Source organism: Syngnathoides biaculeatus, chromosome 4 (genome assembly GCF_019802595.1).
Source record: "Syngnathoides biaculeatus isolate LvHL_M chromosome 4, ASM1980259v1, whole genome shotgun sequence".
NCBI lineage: Eukaryota > Metazoa > Chordata > Actinopteri > Syngnathiformes > Syngnathidae > Syngnathoides > Syngnathoides biaculeatus.
Genome location: NC_084643.1, coordinates 827,489 through 853,708, shown reverse-complemented (window position 1 = coordinate 853,708; position 26,220 = coordinate 827,489). Strand labels below are relative to the sequence as shown.

Genomic DNA, 26,220 nt, shown 5'->3' with positions numbered 1-26,220 from the left:
ACTCGTCTGAATCGACTTCGAAACTAGGTCGACGCGAAATTTGGCTCTCGAGCTCTGGCCAGACAGCAGAAAGTGGTCCATATTCCACCTAATTCCTTGTTTCACACGGACACTTGTTGCAGACGGAAGCAGCGTTGATCCCGTCCACTGGTAAACGTTGCCAAAACTACACAGGAGCGTTTTGTAAGTATTTTTAAAGATATTATTAAACGTGAAATGTGTATACATTATGATGTAGGAGTAAGACGTGGATGAACGGTAGCGTTTTTATTTGACTGTTCGCCAGCGGGCTAATGCTAACCGCTATCGTCCACCGTTTAGTTTTTTGCTCTCTAAAACTCGATATGCTAAATGAATACCGAACACTCGTCTTATGCGGTCTAAGGATAGAAGTTAATCCCTCATAAATCAGAATGGAATACCAAACTGTTGTAAAACGTCTTTTTTGTTTGTTTTCGGGGAAGGGAAGTAATTATTGGATCCGTGGTGAAGAGAATAATTGATTCTAAAAGGATTTAAAGTGACAGCCCTACTTTATACTGTGCAACTTACACAACTTTTATTACTTCCACTTAAGAAGCTATTGTCCGAACTTCTAATACTGTAAAAGTGATGAAGTACAGTAACTTACCCCCCTTGCTGAATCAAATTAACTATGGCTAATCACGTGGTTAGTTGTCACTGACCACACCCAATCCCGATTACCTCAAGACCCGTTTAATTCAGAAATCACTTAAATAGAACCTGTTTGACAAAATGAAATAAGCCAAAATGTCACCATCCAAAGAAATGTAGGAACAGGTGAGCAATAAAGTCATTAACATCTGTCAGTGTGGAAAAGGTTACCAAGCCAATTCTAAAGCATTTGGACTCCAGCGTAGCACAGTGAGAGCCACGATGCACAAAAGAAAACAGAACTGTTACAGTAACAGGAGTGGCCAGCCTACAAAAAGCACCCTTTGAGCCAAGTGACAACTCATTTAGGAGGTTACAAATTAAGACCGGGCAACATCTAAACACCTACAGGTCACCCTTCCCTCAGTGGATGTCAAGAGTTAGGAAGAGACTAAAAAAATGGATCCAAGGCTAAAAGAACCTAAAACAACGAAGGCTTGTCTGGCTTTCACCCTCAAAACACCGGAATGATTTCATAGACTAGGAGAACATTCTATTATGAACTCAATCATTAATTGCATCTTCATCATAATAAACTATTTTATAAGACATGTACATTTGAACTTTTTTTCAAATTTACAGTAATTTCCGGCCTACAAGCCGCGACTTTTTTCACACGCTTTCAACCCTGCGGTTTATGCGATGATGCGGCTCATTTGTGCATTTCTTCTAACGGCTGCAAGGGGGCACATGAGCGGAAAAGGGAAGAATGAGTCCGGTGGAATATATGTGCCGAGTAGGTGACTTTTACCAGCTCTGTTAGCGCTGCGCTAACATTAGCGCTGTGCTAGCGTGTTGCTGGCGTGTCTCTGTGATATTTACCGGTAAGTTTTGTTTTAACCGGCTCTGTTAGTGTTAGCACAAGCTTTAGCGTAGTACTAGCTTTAGTGCAGCGCTAGCGTTAAACTCTTTCTGCGTACCGTCTTTCTTTGTAAATATCTAATGTTTCAGTGCGGGTTTCAATGTGGGCACTTGCGGCTTTTACAGAGCTGACTTTTGAAGGAAGTGACTTTTACTGGCCGTTAGTGCTGTGCTAGCGTGTTGCTGCTGTGTTGCTGGCGTGTCTCAGTGATATTTACCGGGAAGTTTGATATTAACCAGCCCTGTTAGCGGTACTATGGCGTCAGCACTAGTGCTAATTTTATTTTATCGAATGTCATGGCATTAGCCTGTCTGAGTGATATTTACAGGTAAGTTTTATTTTAACAAGCCCTGTTAGCACTAGCGTTAGCAGTAGAGTTAGCACCGTGCTAGCACCGCACTAGCATTAAACTCTTTCTGTGTACCGTCTTTCTTTGCAAATATCTCGTGTTTCAATGTGGGCACTTGCGGCTTTTACACAGCTGCGGCGTATGTTTGTACCAAATGGTATTTCCTTTACAAACGTACTCGGTGAGGCTTGTAACTAACTCTGGAGGCCGGGACTTACGGTACCTTATCAATAGATGATGATTTTTTTTTTAATTATTAAATGAAATTTGGCCCTAAAGAACAAAAATTTGCCCACTCTTGTGCTAACCACACACCCCTGACTATTTTGTAGCTTGGACTTGTGGATGAACACAGTCGAGAGGCCTATGCTTCTCGAGTCGGTCATCTCGGTGCTAAATGTACAAACGGAGCCAAATGATGACCTCATGCCCAATGAGCTCAGGCACGTTGTGATACTGCCAAGACACCAGTGCTCGCTAAGCAAAGGATATCTTTTTGGGGGGCGGGGAAAAGTATTTTATTTCCAAAAAATTAGGTAGCATCGGTAGGAATATCGCGCACTGTAGAAGACAATCGTTTACCGTACGTTATGTTCGGATCAAAGAGGATCTCGTTTGAAGGAAGGAAAGCTCATGAGGGTTACAGATGTTGCCATGCGGCGCAAGAGAGAGGTCGCGGGGAGAAGTAAAAGAGGTCAGATGATGATGATGTGTTTTAGCCGTCCCAAGCGCCACATTTCATTACTTTTCAACACCTAAAATACACGTTGCACCACCACTGCCGCCATTTTTCTACATTGCTGTCACAGAGACTGCAAACGTTTATTTTCTAAGGAAGCAGAGAGGCGGCACGGTGGTGCAGCTGTTAAAGCGTTGGCCTCACAGTTCTGAGGACCCGGGTTCGATCCCGGCCCCGCCTGTGTGGAGTTTGCATGTTCTCCCCGTACCTGCGTGGGTTTTCTCCGGGCACTCCGGTTTCCTCCCACATTCCAAAAACATACAACATCAATTGGACTCTAAAATGCCCCTAGGTGTGATTGTGAATGTGACTCTTTGTCTCGATGTATCCCGCGATTGCCTGGCAACCAGTTCATGGTGTACCCTGCCTCCTGCCCGGTGATTACAGGGTTGGCTCCTGCACTCTTGCACCCCATGTTAGGATAAGCAGCTAAGAAAATGGATGGATGGATGGATGGATGAATGGTTAGGGCAAGGTTTGGAGCATGAGGCAATTCAGGAATAGTTAAGGTTAGTATTAGGTTTGGTTCGGGTTAGTGGGGAAACCTTTTACCGCCACACTTAAAGTGTCACTGTCATTAAATGGATGATTTTTAATGTTATTAATGAAAAAACGGACCCATGCGTTTTTTCACCACAAAACATGATTTTGACGTATGTGGCCTTTTGTAACTCCTGCCATGAAAATCCTCTCCAGGGATTTGTTTTCGAGAAGAAGCAGGAAGTGACGTACATGGCAGGACCGCCCTCAAGTGGACTTGTTTGTTTTTTATTAGTTTTACCTCCGGGAAGGTAGCTCTTTGTTCCTTCGTGTTAGCCAAAATGCTGGCTCGTTGTATTGTTGGATATTGCTCGAACACCCGGGAGGATGGATTCATTCATCATACTTTTCAAAAAGACCCGGTTCGTGGTGAAAAACAGATAGCACGTAGCACGGGTGCAAAGAACGAGAGCTTCCTGCGTTCCAAATGACAAGTAGGTGTGTAAAGAGCTACTGAAAAAAAACAATAGTTGGGGAGGGCCGGGGGTGGAGGCGTAATCCTTTCGGAACGTAACAAAAGATCTGCGTCTGTAAGTCAGAGGTGCTAAATGTGTCTGTGCGCATCGGCGCCTTGCACGGCTTCGGCCGGACTGGTTCATACATACTCTCTGGAAATCTGTTGTTAGTTAGAACTGATCCGCATATCATCTGAATATGGCTCGAAACAATAGGGTAATATTGCCCCTGGACACTTCACTCGATTGTAAGATGTTCTCTTCTTCGAAAAGCGCTTTTGTGTCAGAAGGGGCGTGTTCGTCTCCTATAGTAGGGTCCACCGTGTGTTTTCATTGGTGAATGTCCGGGGTGACGTCACGGGCAGTAGATGCAGCCAATATGGCGACCACTTAGATGTCGAATGACACTTCCGCAACTTTGCGCATGGATGACGGGCTCTCCGCTCATATTTATCTTTTCGTATGGACATTGAAATGAAAAATGTTATATGTATTTTTCACTTCAATATCTATTTTAAAATGTTTATAGGGATGACATTTGACCTTTAAGTCAGATACTTTCTCGGCACGAGCGCAGTAGGCCATTGATCTGTCCAATTCTTTCTGTTGAATATTTGTTGCTAACCAGTTGTAGATATTCCACCACATTTTTAGCTGTCAGTTCACTATCAGGAAATATTGACTCTTTATGTTGTTGTTTTAAAATGCAAATCACCTAACAATCAAGTATCGATATTAAGTTACTTTCCAACACTAAAACATGGTATGCTGCGTTTCTTGAAACCGGTTTTGTGTGATTCCCCACAAAGCCTCAAACAAAGTCACTTTCTTCATGTGAGACGTGGCCTGAGCTCGTCATTCCACCCGCCCGCCAAGCCCGGCCCGGCCAGGAGCCATTAGCGCCATTTAGCCTTTCCTAAGGCTCGTCCATATTTCCACAGGATTAGTCGGGCTCCGCTATTTTCCGTGATGGCTCCGCACATGTGTGCATAATGCAGCATACGAACATCTGGAGCTGGTTAGCCATACTTGTGAATTGAGTTCCCCCCACCCCCACACCCCCACTCCTTCACAGTCTACATTGCGCGAGCTGCCCCGCAAAACGTCACTGCGTGAACCCGATGACCCGAGTCACTGTGTTAGAATACTGTACACCTAACTCAATACCCAGTAGTGGGTTTTGTCAGAACCATCAATTGACAACTACAATGAAAACCATATCCAAGTACCATAATTTATCAAAAATAATATGCTAATTTTTCCAAAAATAATTTCAAAAACTTAATAGAGCGCATTAAATTTAGGTACGTATGAAAAAAAAAATACAATCACATTGTATAGTCGTATACAGGTACATAGCGTGGTAAAAAAAATGTATACATATACATTTCGAAATAATATTCAATGCCTTCTGTTACATATTTATATATATTACGGTAATGTGCGCCCCCAACCTGAGCTCTCTGCATTTTACGATCGTTAGCGTAGCATGCTTTTTGCTACTGCACCAGTTATCACAAACGACTGCGGGTGAGTTTGTTTTAACTTAAACTAAGACCAAAAAAAAGTGTCAACTACAGCGGCTAGTTGCGCAGCTGGTTTTAAAAGAAAAATCTGTCATCACTCGTGCCGATGATGCCGGCAACCCGGAAGTTGCGCCACAGTCCGTAACAACGATAGGTCGCCTCAAAAGCTTCAGGTGGGTATCAAAACAACGTGAGCTCAAAGTACGTCATATAAGCGTCATGGGGATATTAAAAAAAACGGGAGTGCCCACACAATTGAAATGCTCGCTTTTTTAAAAAAAATGTGCCCATTACGCTCGTTTCTACGTAGTTTGAGCTCACGTTGTTTTGATAGCCACCTGACGCCATGGTGAAAGATGCTACGGATTGGAGCCGAACGGAGGGGGAGTGGCTGCGCTGCGCAACCCAAACTCTTAAGATTAAAAAAATATTCCAAGTTATCAATGATGAGCGATGCACCAAATAAAGCTACTATGGATCTTTTTCGGATTGGAGAGGAGTCATACTGCTTCTTTTGAAGGCTTGGCCAAGGATGTGTCACGTAGAGGATAAACTGCACTATGCACAAACATTTTATGCACAAATATTTAATGCAGTGTTTAATAAACAATGTTAAAGAGTTATTTTTAAGACTGAAATCTGTGTTAACAGTATTAATAAAATGTTATGCCATCATTGAACATTTAGTCGGTTGAGGGATTCTGTTCTGACAATTGCAGGGACCAGGACAAGCGTGTCATGTGGCCTGTCCTGAGATTAGATTACTGCTACATCAGCACACGCACAATGATTATTATTAATGATTGTTGTACGGACAGTTTTCTGAAAAACAATACAAGTACAAACCTAATAAAATATAAATACAGATCATTCCTAATATTCTGAGCATATGGGTAGCGGCAAATTGGTGGTGCGCATTGTACATTGGTACAAGGCTTTTCCTGTTTTTTTTTTTTTGTTTGTTTGTTTGTTTTTTTTTTAGGTCAACTTTGGGGGTGCGCATTATATTGAGGGCGCAATTTTACTCGAGAAATTACAATAACATCATACAGGGCAGGGCAAAAAAATTTGACCATGACCATGACGGCTATGAAGTTACTGTATAACAAAAATCCAGAAATGCAAAGTTTAATTTTATATTAAAAGGTTTACTTTTTTTTTTTTTGTTAATGAAACACAATGTATCATATATTTTTTTTCATTTGTATATGACATTCAGATTGGCAACCTTCAAGAACATTCTGGCGAGATCAATCTCACCATTATAATAACAGAAAATAAAGAAAAAATCTTTACACTGAGCATTGTACACAGATGCTTTGCACCTTTTTTACAAAAGAAGAAAATAAATGATGACTGTAATAACGCATAACTGGTGTATCTTACTGATCATGATAAATTTTAAATACAAAAACACACGGAAAGACATTGTAATGAATTAAGCACTATATCGCCCCAAATGGTGGTGGGGCATTTTTTTACTGAATGTAAAAAAAAAAAAAAAAAGCTTAAATAAAAGAAAGCTTTTATTTATACAAATGCGTACGTACATAATGCAGGTGGTGCTGGACATATTTATGGCTGTGTCACAATCGATGTGAGATGCGGGATTTTTAATAATCGCTAACAATCGTGCAGTGCGGTTGGAATTCGGGTTTTGAAGGACTTTACAAGTCATTTGTTGTTAATTAATTGGCCTCGCAGTCCAAAGTTCTGGTCTCGAATCTCGGCTCCACCTTTTCTGCGCGGACTCGCCGCGTTCTTGCACCCTGCTGGTCTGGTGGGTTTTCTCTCGGTGTTCTGACTTCCTCCCACATTCCAAAAACGTGCACGTGAGGTTAATTGAAGATTCAAAATTCTGACTTAAATTCGAGGACGGCGTATTAAGGGTGCGGCGTTCAGCGCTTGCCTCTGATTGCGGCCTCTCTTTCTCCACCTCTTGAAGGAGGGAGGATTTGCGATTGCAGGGTCGGACTTCAACGGCCATAAACGTGTCAAATGTCGTGTCCAAGTCCCCGGCTGTTTACTGCGAAGCGCACAAAAACGCGGGCCAGCTGTGACTCGCATCATGCTGCTTCAGCACAGTGAGGAACACGATGAGGATGCTGAAAAACTCTTGAGCAAATTGAAAGGCAAATAGGCGTCATTTATGGCAGCGGTTCTCAAACTGGGGTCCCCGGCTTTACTTGAGGGTCTGCAAAATGGTTTTCCAATAAATGATGTCATATCAGTTCCAAAAGTGGACACCTACAGTATATAGAGCTCGTGCACCTACGTCATAAAGTCACGTGACTTTTGTTTACGTTGCTATATTGCCGGTCAAGCTAGGCAAGTCGGTTGGAGACGACATAGAAATATAACTTGTAGCACGACGCCCAGAGTCTTGTCCGATACCGTCGGACATTTAGAAGGTGAAAATAAACGATGGTACGTGGAAAAAATGAGATAAACTCTGCATAGAGGAGCCGTGTTTCATGCCGAAGTCGATGTTTTCGCCGAAAAGAAATTGGCCTGTTAATTCGTCTCCGCTTGTCTTGGAAAACTGGATCTACGCATGGATCTGTTGAGTAAGTCGTCGAGATTTACAAGAAAAAGTTTGAAAGCGTATAAAAGTCTGGACGCATACGAATACTTTGTTGCTGGATCTGTTCTCAGATGGAATAAATCCCACATAGTGACGGTTTTGACGGCTTGTGAACGTGGAAGCGTGTTCGGCCACATGTTAACCTTTCCTGGAATACATCGATCTTTTCAGCTAGTATTCAATACAAATACCAATATTTCAATAATTGACCCCTGGTTTTACACAAACTCCATTCATTAACTATGATTGAAAAAAAAAAAAAGAAAAAGAGGATGGAGTCGTCTCCATAGAACGTACACGGAAGCGAGTGCGGCCACACTTAACCTCTGTAAACCTCTGCGATTTTTTTTAACACGAATTGTTCTCAAATGAGCCTACTTGGCATTATAAATATTTTTTGGTAATTTGAGATTGAGAAGAATAATTCCGCCATGAAATGAAGCGATCTCTACACAGGCGTGTGTGTATTTTGGTTGGGCTCCATCCATCATGTTTAATTGCCGAATTCCATCGATATTTTCTGTTCTTTTCAGTTGCTATTTCATGTAATGATCTCTTTGAATATCTGTCTTGTCTCTTGTGACAACCAACAGCACAACAACTTTCGGGTATTGTCAATATTCTCCTCTGGTACAACGTCTTCCACAATGTCGAGCGGCTGTTTGACCGGCAATACGGCGTCGTGAAAACCGCGACGTCACGTGCACGAGCTCTATATGACGACCTGCACGTCAATAAATGTGTGTGATGCGTCACACGGCGAGACATCCCTGTATTCATGTCGAATTCTTACCTCTCTCGTGCTCTTTTCGCATGTAGAGTTGTACAGGCGAGGAGGCAAGGTGACCTCCCCAACCTCTCGGATGGAAAAATAGCGAGGAAATGGCTTAAATTGACTGACTTGACTGTCCATAGCGGTCTTGTTATTAGATGGAGTTCAATTTGCATTTAATTCACTTTAATTTGTTTTTGTTCCTTTCTACTACATGGATAAAAAATATTAAGTTTGAAATGTTCCAAAAAGGGCGAAACGGTGGAAAAGCCTCACAGTTCTGAGGTCCCGAGTTCAATCTCGGGCCCTCCTATGTGGAATTTGCATGTCCTCCTCGTGCCTACGTGGGTTTTCTCCGGGCACTCCGGTTTCCTCCCACATCCCAAAAAAACCCCAACATTAATTGGACACTCCGAATTGCCCCTAGGTGTGATTGTGACTGTGACGGATTTTATGTCTCCACGTGCCCTGCGATTGACTCGCAACCAGTTCCGGGTGTACTCTGCCTTCTAGCTGTTGACAGGTGGGATAGGCTCCAGCACTCACCGCGACCCTTGTGAGGATAAGCGGCTAAGAAAATGGATGGATGAATGTAGAAAATACTGTAGGGTGCACATGGTAGTTATAGTTGATTGGTGTTTGAACCCCTGGATCCAAAAAGTTTGAGAACCTCTGATCTATGTGCTGTGTCGAGGGAAAAATAAATTGCTCGGCTGTCTCCGAATTTTCCAGGAGTGTGAATTTCAGCATAAGTGGTTGTTTGTACTGCGACCACTCCTCGGGTGTACCTCACCTCTCAACTAATGTCTGCAGGGATGAGCAGCAACTGCCCTGTGATGTGTAATACTGCTCAGGTTTCAATGATATGAAAAAGGAAGTCCTTGCGGAACTCGGTGCACTATGTCTGTACAGGAGCAGGTTTCATTGTTTGAGACTACGTGCTCTCTCTTCGGGAGTGGACGCTTAATGCTCTCATGTCAGTGATTCAAGCATCGATTGGGCTAAATGTGTACAAAAGTCAGTGTAGACAAGTAGCGGGAAAGCAGTTCCTCGTCGACCTCCGCGCAAGGCAGGAAGGCCGCAGCCTGCTGGGCTTTGCTCTCCTCCGGACAATCAAACATGGCCATGCGCTGAACGATCTCGCTGGGACTCGCAATTTGTCAGCTACAGGCCCGGGCGCGGAGGGGGGCGGGCGGGAGGCGGGGCCCGTCCCGTGGGGGGGCCTTGAGGAAGCGGGGGCAGCGCGGCGGAGGGCGACAGGGGCGGCGGCGGGGTGGGCGGCAGCTCGGGCGCGGCGGGTATGTGCAACGAAGTGGGAGGGAGAGCCCGTTTGGGGGGCGGGGTGTAATAGGGCGGGGTGGACGGAGGGGAGGCGGATGAGTCGGAGGGCGTCGCCGGGGGCGGCAGGAGGGGCAGCGTAGCCGAGAACAGCGGGGACGACGGTGGGCCCCCAGGGGTCGGCGGGAGGTTACCCTGTGGCGCGGGCGGACTCCTGCTGGGAGGGGTGTAGATGGGCGACGGGTTGTAGTGGGGGTAGCGAGGGGTTGCCGGCTTCACGCGGATGAAGTTCATGCAGCGGCCCTGAAAATGACAAAAGCGGAGCAGATGTTCGACTTACAGTGCAGCGAACTCAAAGAACTTTGGGGTGCATCCAGCAGGCACAGAAAAGAAGAGAAGAACCGCTCCTCACAAGAATTTGGGAGGGAAAGGACATTTTCATCTGTGCCATCAAACTAGTATAACTCTCTTTTATGGCACTGAAAAATAGTACAAAGGACAAGTATTTTTCAGGTATTTGTACTTGACCGCTTCAAAACAGACAACCATAAATTTTGTCTTGTTTTTTCTCCAGTGGTTATTGAGAGCTAATTTAGCAGATACAAAGCAGTCAAACCTCCAGTTACTAATAATAATAGAAGACCAGTTGTCACTTCAGTCCTGATTTTCCTGCTTAGATTATTGCAAAGCAATATTCAGTGAAATACAAGCAATATGCAAGTTAATAAAAGAGGGGAGCTTGCACGCTATTAAAATGGGTCTCTTCTATAAATACCTGAGTATATTTTCGAGACAGTATTGCTGCCAGCCCAGGAAAAAAGGTTCAATATCACGTTATGATGTGATGGGTTTCACCTTATAACATGATAAATTTCACATTTTAACAGTGTAAGTTATCGGGTTATTATGTGACAAGCTGCTAAAAAACACTAACCAAAGCTCCGCCTTATGAAGATACGTGTGTATTCATTTCGTTTCTCATTAACCCTAAAGTTACCAGTATGAGCTGTGTAATTATGCTGCAATTCTATAATACAGTAAAAATGAAAACAGTTAAAAAAAAAAAAAAAATAGGCCAAGTCTTGAAACTTCTATTTTTCTATTTTGGCAGCAATACACCTCCATGCATTTCAGTCTTACTTTTATTATACATGAAAAAAAAAGGAGTGAAATCAATATTCCGACTCATCTTAATGCAGCGTTTGAGTACTTGCCACCTGTTTTCGTCGCAAACAATGAATGTTTGAGAAGATTGCAAAAGGCAGGGACGTGTCATTGTTTTGGAGCGCATCCCCGCAAGATTGCGCACGTGTGCCAAGCTCAGCTCGGAGCAGGCCCGATCATTCTCATATTACTGGAAAATACAGCGCTGGAGTCCAATTTAAACATGATAAAGTGATTTGCTTTTGCTTTTAGGATCTTAACTCGCTACAAAATGCTGACAGAGAAAACATTCTGTGGGAAAGGCCAAACAGGTTAACCCTGAATTAGCAGTGGATTAAACAATTTCAGCAATCATCATATTTTAACCTGCGCAAGGCTTTTTTACTGTGTAATGACAACAAAGTAGGCGGCACGGTGGATCAGCGGGAAAGCGTTGGCCTCACAGTTGTGGGGTCCCCGGTTCAATCCCCGAATTCCTCGTGCCTGCGTGGGTTTTCTCCGGGCACTTCGGTTTCATTCCACATACCAAAAACATGCAACATTGATTGGACACTCTAAATTGCCCCTAGGTTAGTTTGTGAGTGTGGCTGTTTGTCTCGATGTGCCCTGAGATTGGCCGGCGACCAGTTCAAGGTGTATCCCCCTGTTGACAGCTGGGATAGGCTCCAGCACTCCCCGCGACCCTTGTGAGGATAAGTGGCTAAGAAAATGAATGGATGGATAGATGGATGGATGGACAACAGAGTAAAAGAGAGTGTAACTGGTCATTTTAAAATATTGACATCTCGTTTGACCAATCAGAGTTGAGTCTCCTTTTCCGGGCTAGCATTGAGCAAGTTGCCTGAGGGACTTTTGTAATATGATCAATATTTTATTAACAGTAATGTGGTGTAGCAATACACACGCCTGCCCTTGGTGCGAGCAGCGTGGGATCGATTCCCGCTCAGTGATGGTGTCAATATCTGCCCTGTGACTGACTGGCGACCAGTTCAAGGTGTAGCCTGCCTTTCGCCCGAAGCTAGTTGGGCTAGGTTACAGTTTTCCGGCAACCATTGTGAGGATAAGCAGCTTGGATAATGACACGACATTTTATGAACAAAATATCAAAGGTTATTTTTGTGTGTGTTGTATATTTTAAATATAAGTGCAAGTGTTTGTGGAATTTGAAGCTTGCATAATGAGTCTGCTTTTGGTTCTTATGGTCGTTTTCTGGTCCTTATTTTGTTGCTTAGGCTTGAGCGGGTGTTTGTTGGGAGTTCAATTGAGATTTTCCTCTTCAAGAAGACGTCTGGCTTGCGTGTGCTGTTTTTTAACTCTGTGTTGACTAGCATCCGACACCTGCTTTCAATTACAACACATCTGTTAATTTGTGAAATTGATTGCGTAGAATTTCCTGCCAACATTTCTCAATTTATCAGCTTACGGCCACGGTACCCTGTGAATGCCCGATTTCGTCGGATCTCGTAAACTAAGCCGGTTTGGCCCTGGTTAGTTCTTGGATGCGAGACCGCCTGGGAATACCAGGTGCTGTAAGCTTCTCTCCCCGGCTGAAATGCAGAGGGGTTGCGTCGGGAAGGGCATCCGGCGTAAAAACTGTGCCAAACAAATGTGCGTTCATCTTAGATAAGCTGTGGCGACACCTCACGGGACAAGCCGAAAGGAATAGAAGAAGAAGAAGATTTCTCAATTTATCAACCAGCATTGGTGTGACGAGTAGAAATTCTTCCAGTGATGTTTCCATTAAATTCTAATGACATTCCACACGCTGACAAAAAGGTGAATATCATATCTCAATTCAAATGGAGTGCGTACGAAGGGTTCATGTTTTTGGTAGCTCGCATGCGATATTCTTAACTGAAAGGAAAATTCCGGTGGTTTGGAGTAACAATGTATCCAATAGGTCATGCAGTATGTACTCGATCTTGATAATGTGATGTCAAATCCTTTCTCTTTTAATAGTAATTTGAGAAGATTTTTATCGACAATTACGAATTTTCAGGTCGCCCCACCCTCAGCCGAGCTCACTCGCGGGGGAGCAAGCTCACGGCTCCGAAGTATTCCTCCATTTTCCCGATCAACCGATACTGCTATTTCTTCATCAGATGAGGATAAATCAGAGAAATCAGCGCTGGGGATAAATGGTGTCCCATGTAATCAAGCGTTTGGAACACCACGTAACACGTCACATACTGTATGCCCACGTAGGTCAGCTGAAAATTTGATAAAAATCTTCTCAAGACGCTATTAAATGAGAGAGGATTTAACATCACATTATCAAAATAGAGTACATATTATGTGACCTTTTTGATACATTGTTACTCCAAACCACTGTAATTTTCCTTTAAAAGTGTGTTCTGTTGCTCATGTCAGTGGGAATGTTTAAGCGTTAAAGCAGGCGGTCAACGTCAAATCTGTTTCATAGTTGAGCAAACAAACAAAAAGTTGCAACGTGCATCGTGGAAAATGAACAGACACGCATTTTGTTGTCAAATCTAGGTTAAACGCAACAAACGTACGACTAACCCTCGTTGACCCACAATTGCAACCAGCAGGGATTTTCACTTGCTGCCTTTTTTTATCAATTTGTGGAAAAACTCAGGGATTCCAGCAAAATTCCAGTGTTATCTTTAAAGATGTATTTTATTGTTTTTTTCAACCAAGTGTGCTCTGTTTTTTTTGTATCTACTTATCGACCTTATTAAAAACGCAGTAGATCTTTCCGGGCCGTGTAGCAGACGACATGTTACAGGAACCTGATCGCGAGTTTGCCACTGATGGATCTTGTTAGTCCCACTATGGCATCCATTTAGGGGAAGTTATAAAAGGGAGGATCCCTAATTGCAACCAGAGCAGCTTTTTCCAGTGCCCCGGAGGAAGTTTACAACGAGGAAGACTTACTTAAGCCCAGGATGTTTGCTGCTGGTTTTATAAAGCCAAAAAGTCCATGTTGTTGGACAATTCGGTATTCCCGACATCCACCCCGCCAAAAAAAAAATCCGACTCAAAAGTCCTGCACGGAACTTCAAAGCTTGAAACGCCATCATACGTGACATCAGATGAGGCGTTAGCATATCTCGTGAGACCTCAGTTTACAAAGCAGAAAAAGATTATATTTTTGGGGATGTTCTTTGGCTTTTTTGTTTTTGCTTTTTTATTTTTTCCCTACCACAAACGGACGGTTGTCACCAGTAACGAGAACACAAACGGACCTCACCGGGTTTCAGTTGTGTGCCTGCGTGTTTCGCTTTTTCTGCCTTTGTCATGTGATGTGGCCGTCCCTCAACCATGTTTAAAGGGAAGAAGAAAATGTGATGGCGGTATCGTGTAAACATTTTAAGCGTCACTGAGTTTTAAGAAAAGTGCAATATACATTTGATGTATTATCGTTATTAATAACATTAACTCTAATTCTACTTAGCAGTAAGTTGCTCCTTGACTTTATTGGTAGCCAATATTTCTATTTCATATTATATATTTTATATTCCTGCATATTTCATTTTAGGGGGTGGGGGGTTGAACCTATAATTTGTTATTCGCTGAAAAGCTCACCTATTTGCTAATTTTGTGCTCACGCCAAAGCCATATCTAAAAAAAAGTGCTTTACCACCATTTTGTGAACTCTCAAGGCAGTTACGTTGATTTTTGAGTGGGTTTGCAAAGCGGGGGGTACGGATTTTAGTGGGTGAAGAGTAGGTATTTAAGGTTTAAAGAAATAGTCCACCAAAAAACGAAAAGCCTTAATGCAATAGGTCATGCCATATGTACTGTACCTTAAAAATTTGAGGTTAATCCGATATCATTTAATGGTGTTTTGAGAAGATTTTTATCGGCAATTCTGAAACGTCAAGTACGAATCCTTCGTTATACTCTCCATCTGTGAATTTAAACACACAGTAGACCCCTCCCTCTCCACAAAGGCTGTCCATTCTTGTTGAAAACTTCACTACTCCTCATATATTTTTTCTTTGAGCGACCTTTGTCAAACGTTTCCATAATAATTGTTCCGACACGATCGACCGTTCTGCGCCTGTGGTTAGTTAGCTGGGCAGACTCCGCGTCATTCCCGGCCGAAGATCCATCCAAATATTCACCATTATTACATATTCATATATTACATATTCCGCCGTCTTCCCGATCAACCGATACTGCTATTTCTTCATCAAATGAGGATAAATCTGAGAAATCAGCGCTGTCTGTGATTGTGTATTCCTTTGTTTGCGCCCGGGATACGTCACATCCTGTTTTTTAAGTCATGTGACTCGCCAAAATGGCAGCACCCATTAAAATTTGTAATTGCTGATAAAAATCTTCTCAAAACAGCATTAAATGATATCGGATTAACCTCAAATTTTCAAGGTACAGTCCATATGGCATGACCTATTGCATTAAGGCTTTTCGTTTTTTGGTGGTGTATTCCTTTAAACTATTAATACAACTAATTCAAAAGTCTTATTCTTAAATGTGCACTATTTGGGGCAGATTTGCTCCCTAACACCTACAAATCCTTTGTCCTAAATGGGTTCCAAATCCAAGGAATAATCTTTTTTTTCTATTACCGTAATTTCCAGACTATAAACTGTGATTTTTTTTTTTTTTCGCACACTTTTAACCCTGCGGCTTAAGCGGTGATGCAGCTAATTTGTGCATTTTTTTCTCACGGCCGCAAGGGGGCACTCGGGCGGACAATTTAAGTGTGAGACCGGCGGAATATATGTGTGGAGGAAGTGACTTTTACCGGTATGTTTTTTTTTTTTTTTTTTTAAAACCAGCCCTGTTAGCACTGCTACTACTACTATGTAGCTGCCACGGCTGTTTGTTTTTGGTTTTTTTTTAACCGGGATGTTTTTTTTAACCAGCCCTGTTCGTGCTCCCATGTTGTTGCTATGTTAAGATAAACTAAGGTACCCAAACTTTGAAAACTCTCTGTGTACCGTTTTTCTTTGTAAATATCTCGTGTTTCAATGTGGGCACTTGCGGCTTTTACACAGGTGCAGCTTATGTATGTACCAAATGGTATTTCCTTTACAAATGTACTGTGTGAGGCTTCTAATCCAGTGCGCTCTGTAGGCTGGAAATTACGGTATTTATACGGGGGGGCAGACACACAATTGAAGTGTAAGTGTAACTTTGGAGGAAATGACTTGAGTGCGACTATAGGTTAATGTTGAACACCTTTTTCCACAGTGACCTCACTCAGTCGACAGACTTGAAGAATGAATGCCTAAATATAAGAAGTAATTATGAGTGCGTGCGTGTGCGCACGCTTACTTGACATGCGTGTTCCTATGTGTAGCAGCTGCGCAATTCCATTCGAAGCCGGCTGTATAAAGTGTTAATGAGAGATTTGGTAGCCAGGCAGTCCTCCGGTGAGCTGCACCGCTGCCTTGGGCAAAACATTACGAAACAGATGTTCGACTCGACACGGGCTAACCCGACCGAATGATTTAATGAATAGAAGTGGAGTCTTAGCGCCGCTTGCATAACTTGGCCAGGACACGTCGTGGAGCATTTTGTCAGCAGAAATGGATGTTGATCATTCAGGAATGTTGTTTTCATTTTTTTTTTTTTCCCCCCCTGTGATATTTTCAAAAACATTTTGCTTTTGGTCAATCCCATTGGCCTTGTATCTTCGTGTTTTTTCACTTCGGGCACTTGTTTCACCTACTAAGCTCCGATCACTCTCAGATCTCTCTCCGCTGAACAACACAAAAAAAAAAAAAACTTTGACCCCCTGAGAGTTGCCCCTGCCATTCCCTCTGTTGTCCTTTTGCGGGTAAAATGAGAAACACTCAAGCGGTGACTCACAATGTTCCATAGTCCCAGTCCGACCGGAGTGTAAACACAGCTGCGTGCCACCTGACACAGTTTTGTGAAAACAATCAAGCAGCTGGTATGGTTCATATGTGAATCCGGAGGCCTTTAAATAGCAGTCTGGATTGTAAAGTTGAATGAATACGACTGCTGTGCAACAAGAGTTGGATGTCAAATATGTTATTGTTCAAAATATAAAGATGACGTTACACCTTATCGAGTACATGATTGTGATTACCCAAGCGATTTCCATGGAACTCTGTGAGGAGATGGCAAAATGTTGGTGTAAATTAAAAAAAAAAAAAGGGGGGGGGGTGATTGTATCTAAGTTTGTGAGCTTGTCTGAAGTCTGACCGCACTGCAGAAGATTTCTGCAGAAGTCATCACAGGACAAAGCCAAATGTTATTTCTCAATGGACAGTTGTGCAAGGGGGCGGCGAGGCGAGATATCGCCGCACTTAATTCGCTGTCGGCAGTAAATATGCAGTCTTGGAGAGTGAGGGAAAAATACAATAATCAGTGTTGTAGCCGAATATGAGTATGGCACTGCATACAAACTAGATTTATTTCCAGTTGAACCTTAACGCAAGTTGATTGCCATTCATATTGTAAACTTGTTCATTTATGCCAATCCCACCCAAGACTGCTTGGTGGATGGCAGCAGTCAAGCACCGCTAGCTGTTGTCGCCTCTGAGACGACTCTTTAACGTTTGGCTTTTTTCCCTTATGATGACTTTAGCAGACGTCTTTTCCCCGCGTGATTTTGTACTGCAGCCAGACTCAAACGAAGTCACACTGGGGAAATTGTAAGTAAAACTGGAAAAAAGATCATCCTTATTTCAGTATTCATACTTTTGGTAACATTTTTGCTCGATGCTGTGGTGTGAATTTTTTTTATTCGGTGACCCTGAGCTAAGTATTAAGTGCTCCAAGCTCCACTATGTTCTCTCCATTTATCCACCCATCCATCCATTTTCTTATCCTCACAAGGGTCGCGGGGAGTGCTGGAGCCTATTCCAGCTGTCAACATGCTATCATAGTAAAGCTTTTTTTTCTGCTGTACCTTACAGGCTTGGTTACAAGGCCACCCCCCAAAAAGATGACACTTTTTTCTGTCGTCATTTCTTCAATATCCATCCATCCGTCCATTTTCTTTGCCGCGCATCCTCACAAGGGTCGCGGGGAGTGCTGGAGCCTATCCCAGCTGTCAACGGGCAAGAGGCGGGGTACACCCTGAACTGATTGCCAGCCAATCACACGGCACATCGAGATAAACAGCCGCGCTCAAAACCGCACCTATGGGCAATTTAGAGTGTCCAATTAATGTTGCATGTTTTTGGGATGTGCGAGGAAACCGGAGTGCCCATGCAGGCGCGGGGAGACCATGCAAACTCCACACAGGCGGGTCCTGGATTGAACCCGGGACCTCAGGACTGTGAGGCCAACGCTTCTCTCCATTTAGTTGTACAAAATGGTGTCCTAGTTAGACATGGTCAGGTCCATGTCAACAGTAAAATGTTTGGATCAATCCCTCGCACTGATTGACTTTATCTGCAGTTTTGTGGAATTCTTGCTTACCTTGTCACCTGGATGAGGTCTCATCACAGACACCCGGTTGTAGCCTTTTTTTAAAAGGGCCCACAATGCATCCAGCTTGTTCTACAGAAACAAAGAAGTCAAAAAAACTTTGTGACACAGATCTTTGCAGTCGTGCAGTAACAGTTAATTCGCTTCTTTTATAATATCTATGAAGGCCCTTTGCACTAATCAGCATTGTGTGTTGTCGTCTTCTTCTTCATAGTTTTAAACAAAGCAAATGTGCTGAGGATAAAGGGAGGTAACACACAGCTGTTTTATTTTTTTTCTTCTCCCCCCCTAACCCCACAAAAATGTGAGTCGCGCAGCCCCATTCCCTGGAGGTCAGTCCAACACGAGCCTGGTTTCCATTAACAATCTCTTGCTGGCTAGGAAGGTATCGTCGCTGTTTTATCCCATTTATGCCATTGCTGCATGGAAATTATTTTTTTATTTTATTTGTATTTTTTTTACCTGAATATATATCCGGAAAGAGAAACTGCTCTCAGTTCCCTTTCCTGGTTTAATAAAGACAAAATGTCTCTAAGGTCATGTTCACAAATAGATCTCGGTACGGTTTGTACTTGCGTGTCTTGTTGCAGCTGGCTAACATTGGTCGTTTTGTTTGTTGGCGACAGACCAAAATGCAAACAGTTGATTTTGAGAGCATTTTTTTAAAATGCATCCAACAAATCGTGAAATATTGCTGCCGGAACGTTTTCATGAGGCGTTGTTCTTCCAAGATTTAGGTGAAAATATTCACATTAAGGTATAGAAAAAGCAGTAAAATACTATTTAAAAAAACAAAACAAAAAAAAAACAGCAAATTATCTTTCAAATGTGACATTTAAACAAATTAATTTGAATACCCCTGAAGAAATCCAAATTTAATGTCAATTATTTATAATTGTGTGTTAGAGAGGAAGATGCACAAGATAGGCTTAGGTGGAAATAGATGACACGCTGCAGCGACCCCTAATGGGACAAGCCGAAAGGAAAAGAAGAAAAAGATTTATAATAGAGGCTGATGAGGCTCTGCTGTATCTCTAACACATTTTAATTTGGAAAATATGTATCTAGGACTAGTAATACCAAATGTAGTCTTATTGAGGTCCGAACCTGGTTGGGTTTTTATTTTGCAGCAATTTATCGTGTTCCTGTTCAAAACTCATCAGATTAGGTCACACGCTTTTTTTTGTATTTGTACAAATGTACTACATTTAATTCCCTAATATGAGTATGGATGAAGTTTCTCTTAGGATTGTCATTGCACTCATTCCGGTACCTGGATGGGAGAGTACCACTTGTGGGGGCCTAAAGGTTTTTGCATGCCGTTGTTGAGAACCCGCGTGGGCGACTGCACAAACTCCTGCTCAGGCATCTTGACTTTGGCATTTTTGGCCTTCTCCAGCTTTGCTCCTTCTTCGGTGGAGCCTTTCTCACCCCAGCGAACCTTAACAGAGACCACTTTGATGTGTAGTTCATTCCAGTCTGTGCGATTAAGGCCGACGGTGCAGTCATTTGTCAGGCTATTCTCACCTCCATCCTCTTGATTCCCCCAACTCCCCGTCCTCCGTAATAGGAAGCGTCTACTGTGGGCCATTTCTTCTTTGGCGCATCCTCATCCTCTTCATCCTGTAGGATTGTGACAGGAAGCAAATCTTTGAGGCGCAATTTCACTGCCTTCATGTATCTCACTTATGCTTCTTAAGATATCTGATTACAGTTTGCTGCAATATAGAACTGCACTGCATCAAACCCACAGTTAATTCTGAAGATTTTAATGACTTTTCTTGGATTAAAACATTAGACACCGTTCTCAGTTTGATACGGAGCAGCTCTACATGGCTGTACACTAAGATCACAATAATAAAACCTCACTGACAGCCGTCTTATGGAAGTTAAATAGTGGCACCAGGATTTGAATTTGAAATGCAACAGAAAACAGGATTTGAATATGAAACGTAAAGTGATCACATTTTCAATAGTTGCTACAGTTCGCTGTCTGAAATTCAACCGCCTACAATTCGCTGTCTAAAATTCACCGTCTGTGCCACTAGCCAGGGTTACTTGAGGTCAGAACCACACAGCCAGCCAATCCAGTTACACTTTCTTAGTATGCGATGTCACGTGACTAAGAAAGCGTAACTGCGACTGGCTGGGTGTTCAGTTCTGACCTGAAGTAATCCTGCCTGGTGGCACAGAGGGTGAATTTTAGACAGCGAATTGTAGAAACTATTGAAAATGTGATCACTTTACATTTCAAATTCATCCATCCATTATCTACGGCTTTTCTGGGTCGTCTCATGGGGGAAGTAGCTTCAGCAAGGATACCCAGACTTCCCTTTCCCCAGCCACTTCTTCCAGCTCTTCCGGAGGGATCCGAGGCGTTCCCAAGCCAGCCGAGAGACATAGTCTCTCCAGCGTGTCCTGGGTCATCCTCGAGGTCTCTTTCCGGTGGGACATGCACGGAACACCTAACCAGGGAGGCCTCCGGGACGGATCCGAATCAGATGCCACAGCCACCTCGTCTGGATCCTCTCAATGCGGAGCCCCTCCCGAATGACCGAGCTTCTCAGCCTATCTCTCAGGGAGAGCCCGGACACCTTGCGGAGGAAACTCATTTCAGCCGCTTGTATCCGGGAACTTGTTCTTTCGGTCACGACCCAAAACTCATGCCCATAGATGAGGGTAGCAATGTTGATCGACTGGTAAATTTAGAGCTTTGCCTTTCGACTTCGCTCCCTCTTTATCACAACGGACCGATTCAGAGTCCGCATCACTGCAGACGCTGCACCGAACCGTCTGTCTCCATTCTTCCCTCAGTCGTGAACAAGACCCCAAGATACTTGAACTCCTCCACTTGGGGAAGGATCTCATCCCATTTCAAATTGAAATCCCGGTGGCGGCAATTTACTTCCATACGTCCCCCGTTAACTTTGGAAGTCTAGAATTTTGCAAACAGCCGTTGAATTGTGCGGGTGTAGGCAATTTCGCAACCTGTGCAGACGCCCTCTCAATGTAGTAACCGCTAACCAAGCATCCTTTTTAAGTCGATCTCCTGGTGTCCGCCTTCTCCACTCTGACATCCATTCTTTTTTTTTTTTCTCTCTCGCTCTCTCTTTGCCTGTGGTCACTTGACAGATCCAAGGAAAGAACCCAGAAGTCCAAAAGGAAAATCTTGGGACGTTTCATGCTTGTAATATATTGCCTCTCTGACTAATAATCTATCATCTTGCCAAGTCGACAAAGTCCCATGACAGTCTGTTTGTTTCATGACTAAATAGTATTATTAGTGTAAAGAAATGCGCTGGGATGTTCGTGGTTTATTCGCCGGGATGTGCTTTACTTCCAACCAGAATGCAGAGAAATTTACTCGCGGCCGTAAAGGAAAAATCAGCCGTCCAACTGGGATGGGTTGGAAAATGGCAAAAGTCTGAATTTCATTGTTAATGTTGGAGGGCGTTAACTCACGACACATTTAAGGGATTGTTGAAGACTTTCATTCCAGGGAGGGGGAGAAAGAGAATGTTCAGTCATTGAGGTTTAAGATGTCAGAATAAACTAAACACTGGAGGCAAGGGTATCGTCGCTCCTACCGAGCTCTCCTCCGCAGTAGGTGGTGGCGGTTCGTGGATGATCTGGAAAAAAGAATCAACACAGGGAGAGAGACGACCGTGCCACATCAGATAAAGTCATGAAAGCGTGCTTTAAACTTTGTTGTCCCCGCCCACGGCTGAGGAAATGCTTTGTCCGGTCAGATGAGCAAACACACTGACTTAGAAATCTGCCTTTCACATTTGTTTGCAAAAACGAGCTTTAAAAGTACTACTACTGCTTATTCCTCCATCTATTTGTTCATTCATTGATTGTCGTTGTAGTATTATCGACTCGGGGCAAAGGATTGATAATTTTCTCAGATTTTCAGATGTAAATTGTTTGGGCTTGCAGCGAGGCTGAGCAGTCAGCGGCATATGTGATGGCACGTCGCTTGCACGAACAGTTAAGTCTGCCTGGCACAGGCGGCACGGGCCTCTCGTGTGTTTTTTGTGTCATTTTTGCCATCTACGGTCGAGCCGTCAGCTCAATTATAAACCAAATAAAGACGGCAAATGCAATGCATTCAGCGAATCGACCCTGATTTTTCTGATTTGTGATTTTTCCTCCATCCTTCCACCACATCTTGGAGCAGGAGTGACTCTCCATGGCAACCCGGCGTCGTTTTTCCTAAACAGGCACACGTGTACTTCAAGTGCCATAAAATAGACGAGAACTGAGAGAGCATAAAGGCGGCCATGTTGTACAAGTGGACACATTAGTCGGGTTGTTTCCAGCAGTGGTAAAATGTTTTTTTTTTTTTTTTTTTTCCTTTCCAAGGGAGAAAGACTGAATTTAACTGTTACGAGATAATTTGTTGCATTATTCTGATACTGGCACACTTGTGGTGTTCCATGCATATTAAATTGTCCAGAGCAGCTGACTATTTCACAAATCACTTCACTTCTGGTTATATTTATAACTATACTATCACCTTTTTTCCAACATTCTAATCCAACAATATATTTTTAAAAAATAGTACAATAATGAAATTAAATTTCACAATAATAAAGTTGCAATATTATGAGGGGTAAAACTCATACTTTCATGAGAAAAAAAGCTGACTTATTTTTCACAAAAAAAATAAAAGCCATGAGTGGAGTAACCTGCACGAATGAAAATGCAAAAGTCGAAGACCAGAAGCCACGATTTTTGTCATGGCTCGTATACAAATACCAATTTTCATTAAATATTTGTTAAAAAACATTTCTGGTTGTTCGTGGAATGCACCCAATAAAAGAAAACATACCCACAGTTTTCTAGATCAGGGGTGACAGACATTTTTTTTTGTGGTAGGCCACATCATACTTATGGTTTCCCACCGAGGGCTGTTTTGACTGTCAACCCATACACAGTAAATCTATGATTGTCTGGTGTTATTACATGTAAATAGCAAATTGTTGGATAACTAGTTTTGACATCAGAAGCCAGTAAAAAAAAAAAAAGAAAAGTTTCAACTAGTATACAATGAACCGTAATTTCTGGCTTACAAGCCGCAACTTTTTTCACACGCGCCTAGCGTTAAACTCTTTCTGCGTACCGAGGCTTATAACCAGGTTGCGCTATGTAGGCCGGGAATTACAATACTTTAAAATGAGGCTTTGAAACAAACCATCCTAAAAATGTCTATATTATGGAACGGGAAGACATTTGAAAATGTTACTTTTAAACATTTAAGTTGACATGATTTTCTTTCGTGGACGCCTGGCCTAACAGTTTGACACCTTCTAGATGACAGTGCTGAATTTTGAGTGACATTATCAGAGGTATATCCCGTCGTGAATTCAGATCATTTTAAATGGATATCAATATCAATTAGAACCAAGTGATTATTATTTTGATACAGCACTTATTTTGGATCTCATTAAATGTATTTAATGTTGTGACCAGAGAACAAATTTTTACATGCACTCAGCGAGTAAATTTGACTTGAATTTCAGATCAAACAAGACAAATGAACCCAACAGACCCAGACCTCTTTTGTCTGTTGGCCCCATTTTGCAAAAGGAGTCCAAATGGGTCACGCACCCTCACTTGACGCATCGACCATAAACTTTTTACTGTGGGAATTCTGTCTCGGTTAACAAGATGCTTTAGGTTGGTGTCGGCCACACACGAAAACTGCAAACGAGAAGCTCCGTGACCGCCTCTCGGCAGCAGTTTGTCATCATGGTCAGGATAAAAGGGATTGACTACTAATCTATACGAGGCGGGTGGACTCACCACAGTGCAGCAGAGGGGCCAGAACCACCACAGGAGAGCCAAGATGAGGAGCAGCATGAGGATGAGCAAAGTGATGGCCAAAATGGTCCCATCCGACTGTGAGATATAAACACAGAGCGTCACACTGAGGAGAAGAGCATACGATCAAAAGACTGGAGCCCTTTCAGTTCTTGCCCCTTCATTGAGTCGAGTTAATTTGGCTGTAATTTAAAGGACCACCGTGTAATTTCTTAGTCGTGAGTGACAGAAATAAACATTGTCAACCGCTGAATAGCATTGTTAGTAGAATTCTTCTGTACCACATGATAAAGTCAAGCTTCCTTGGGTGGCGCCAATTTTTCCGTGTTTTAGACCAGAAGTCACATGGTCGATCGAGGAGGTCCAGCTGCCTCCTCACTGCGCGTCAAATCGAGGTAAATGAATGGCGGGTTCTCGCAATGTGCGTCGGGAGTTTTGGGATATTCAGGGCAGGCATCGGTTCACCCATCACAGGTGATGAGGTGAGATGGATTGTTTGGTGTCCAACTGTGACGTCGACGACGGCTACAATAATGCTAAATGTTTTGAATGTGTGCGGGGCGATAACACGTATGGCTTCTCTATAGATTACTTAGTAGAAAGAATGTATATTGTTTATACCTTCAAATATAAATGCGGTGACGTGTCTTTACATTTTGTATGACAGTCAACAATGTTGTTGAAGTTATCTGTACACTTAATTGGACAAGACGCCAATACAAAACACAAGCTCCATCCCAATCTTCATAATCTATCAAAATGCAATGCACTGTGACATGATATTGACCGACCCCCGGGTGTCAAACCCGAGCCCCGGGGGCCAGACGCGGCGCGCCACATGATTTTATGTGGCCCGCAAAGGCAAATCATGATTTTTGTTCAAATCCGTACCAAAAATTTCAAATTGTCAGATCATAAATGATGACGTTGAGACATATTTTGTGTGACCCAACATCAGTCATAGTTGAAGAACCCATATCCCTTGATTTCTGATTCCAAAACTAGTTGATATATGGATTGTGTAAAGATGAGTTTTAGGGTTTCACAGTCATAATGGCCCTCCGATAGAAACCATTACGACAATGTGGCCCGTGCTAAAAATGAGTTTGACACCCCTGATATAGACCATTTTCCCGAGTTGTTCTTGTTCTCCTTGTGTGTTTTGAGATTTACAACACATCTGTCTAACATGTCAGAAGACTCGTTCTTGCGTCGTGTTGTACTCACGCAGCTCACAGTTGTAATGGTGACTGAACTGGAGATGAAACTGAGACCTTCGTTCATACTGACATAAAGGTTTGCTGCCCTGAAAAAGAAAAAATGGAAAGTGACTCAACAGTCGGGTTGGTGGTACTGCGGAAAAACTAAAAGGGGGGGAATACGGTGTTGGGTGACCTTACATTCCCTCATCCTGAAGCACAGGTGCCTGGCAGAGAAGGTATGTATCCTCCACTATCAAAGGTTTCACCACTAGAAGCAAAGATGGAAGAGGGTCAGGAAAACAGCACGGGACCAGGCTCATACCCCAAAATAACTCAGTGTTTCCTGTTATTAATCGGTTTGTTGATCACGACTTCTTACCCACAAGACAAGACATCACAATAAATGAATGAACGTTGTGCAATCGGGACTCCAGGAACACGTTCATGGAAAGAAGTGACTATCACGAGAAGTCAGTTCAGAAATTTCTGAGAAAAGCCTTCCCTCAAAATCAAAACAAGTGTTTTCGATGAAGGGGAATCAGGTCTCTCAGAGAAACACCTCAACAAAACTGAAAGATTTTGTTATTGAGGCAAATCTAGGTCTTGTCCGTTTCCAGCTGGCTTTGAGGAAGGCGGCTCCAACAAGCACAATGACCAGTCCGCTGTGTTTATCCTGGCAGGGGGAGAGCATACCCCAGGACTGAGGAAATCAACACGAGAGTCACATGGGTCGCAGCGGATCCACTCTTGAAACTTCACGCAGGATGAAGGGATAAGCGAAGTCACGGGGCCAGAAACGGCTTAGCCCCAATGGGAACTGAGCCACATCATATATGATCGCACTCAAAGT

The 26,220-nt window shown here is 43.0% G+C and overlaps 1 protein-coding gene across 1 annotated transcript in view; it reads right to left on the bottom strand.

The window, feature by feature from the left end:
- Positions 1-5,731: 5,731 nt before the first annotated feature.
- antxr1a (ANTXR cell adhesion molecule 1a) overlaps positions 5,732-26,220 on the bottom strand; it is a 32,977-nt gene continuing 12,488 nt past the window's right edge. Inside the window, exons 12-19 of the mRNA XM_061818610.1 lie at positions 25,569-25,638; positions 25,396-25,474; positions 24,151-24,246; positions 21,930-21,971; positions 19,870-19,965; positions 19,616-19,783; positions 18,334-18,414; positions 5,732-10,083 (exon numbers count right to left, since the gene is read on the bottom strand). Of these exons, the coding sequence (XP_061674594.1) occupies positions 9,667-10,083; positions 18,334-18,414; positions 19,616-19,783; positions 19,870-19,965; positions 21,930-21,971; positions 24,151-24,246; positions 25,396-25,474; positions 25,569-25,638 (1,049 nt within the window). The 3' untranslated portion in view covers positions 5,732-9,666. The remainder of the gene's footprint in view (positions 10,084-18,333; positions 18,415-19,615; positions 19,784-19,869; positions 19,966-21,929; positions 21,972-24,150; positions 24,247-25,395; positions 25,475-25,568; positions 25,639-26,220) is intronic.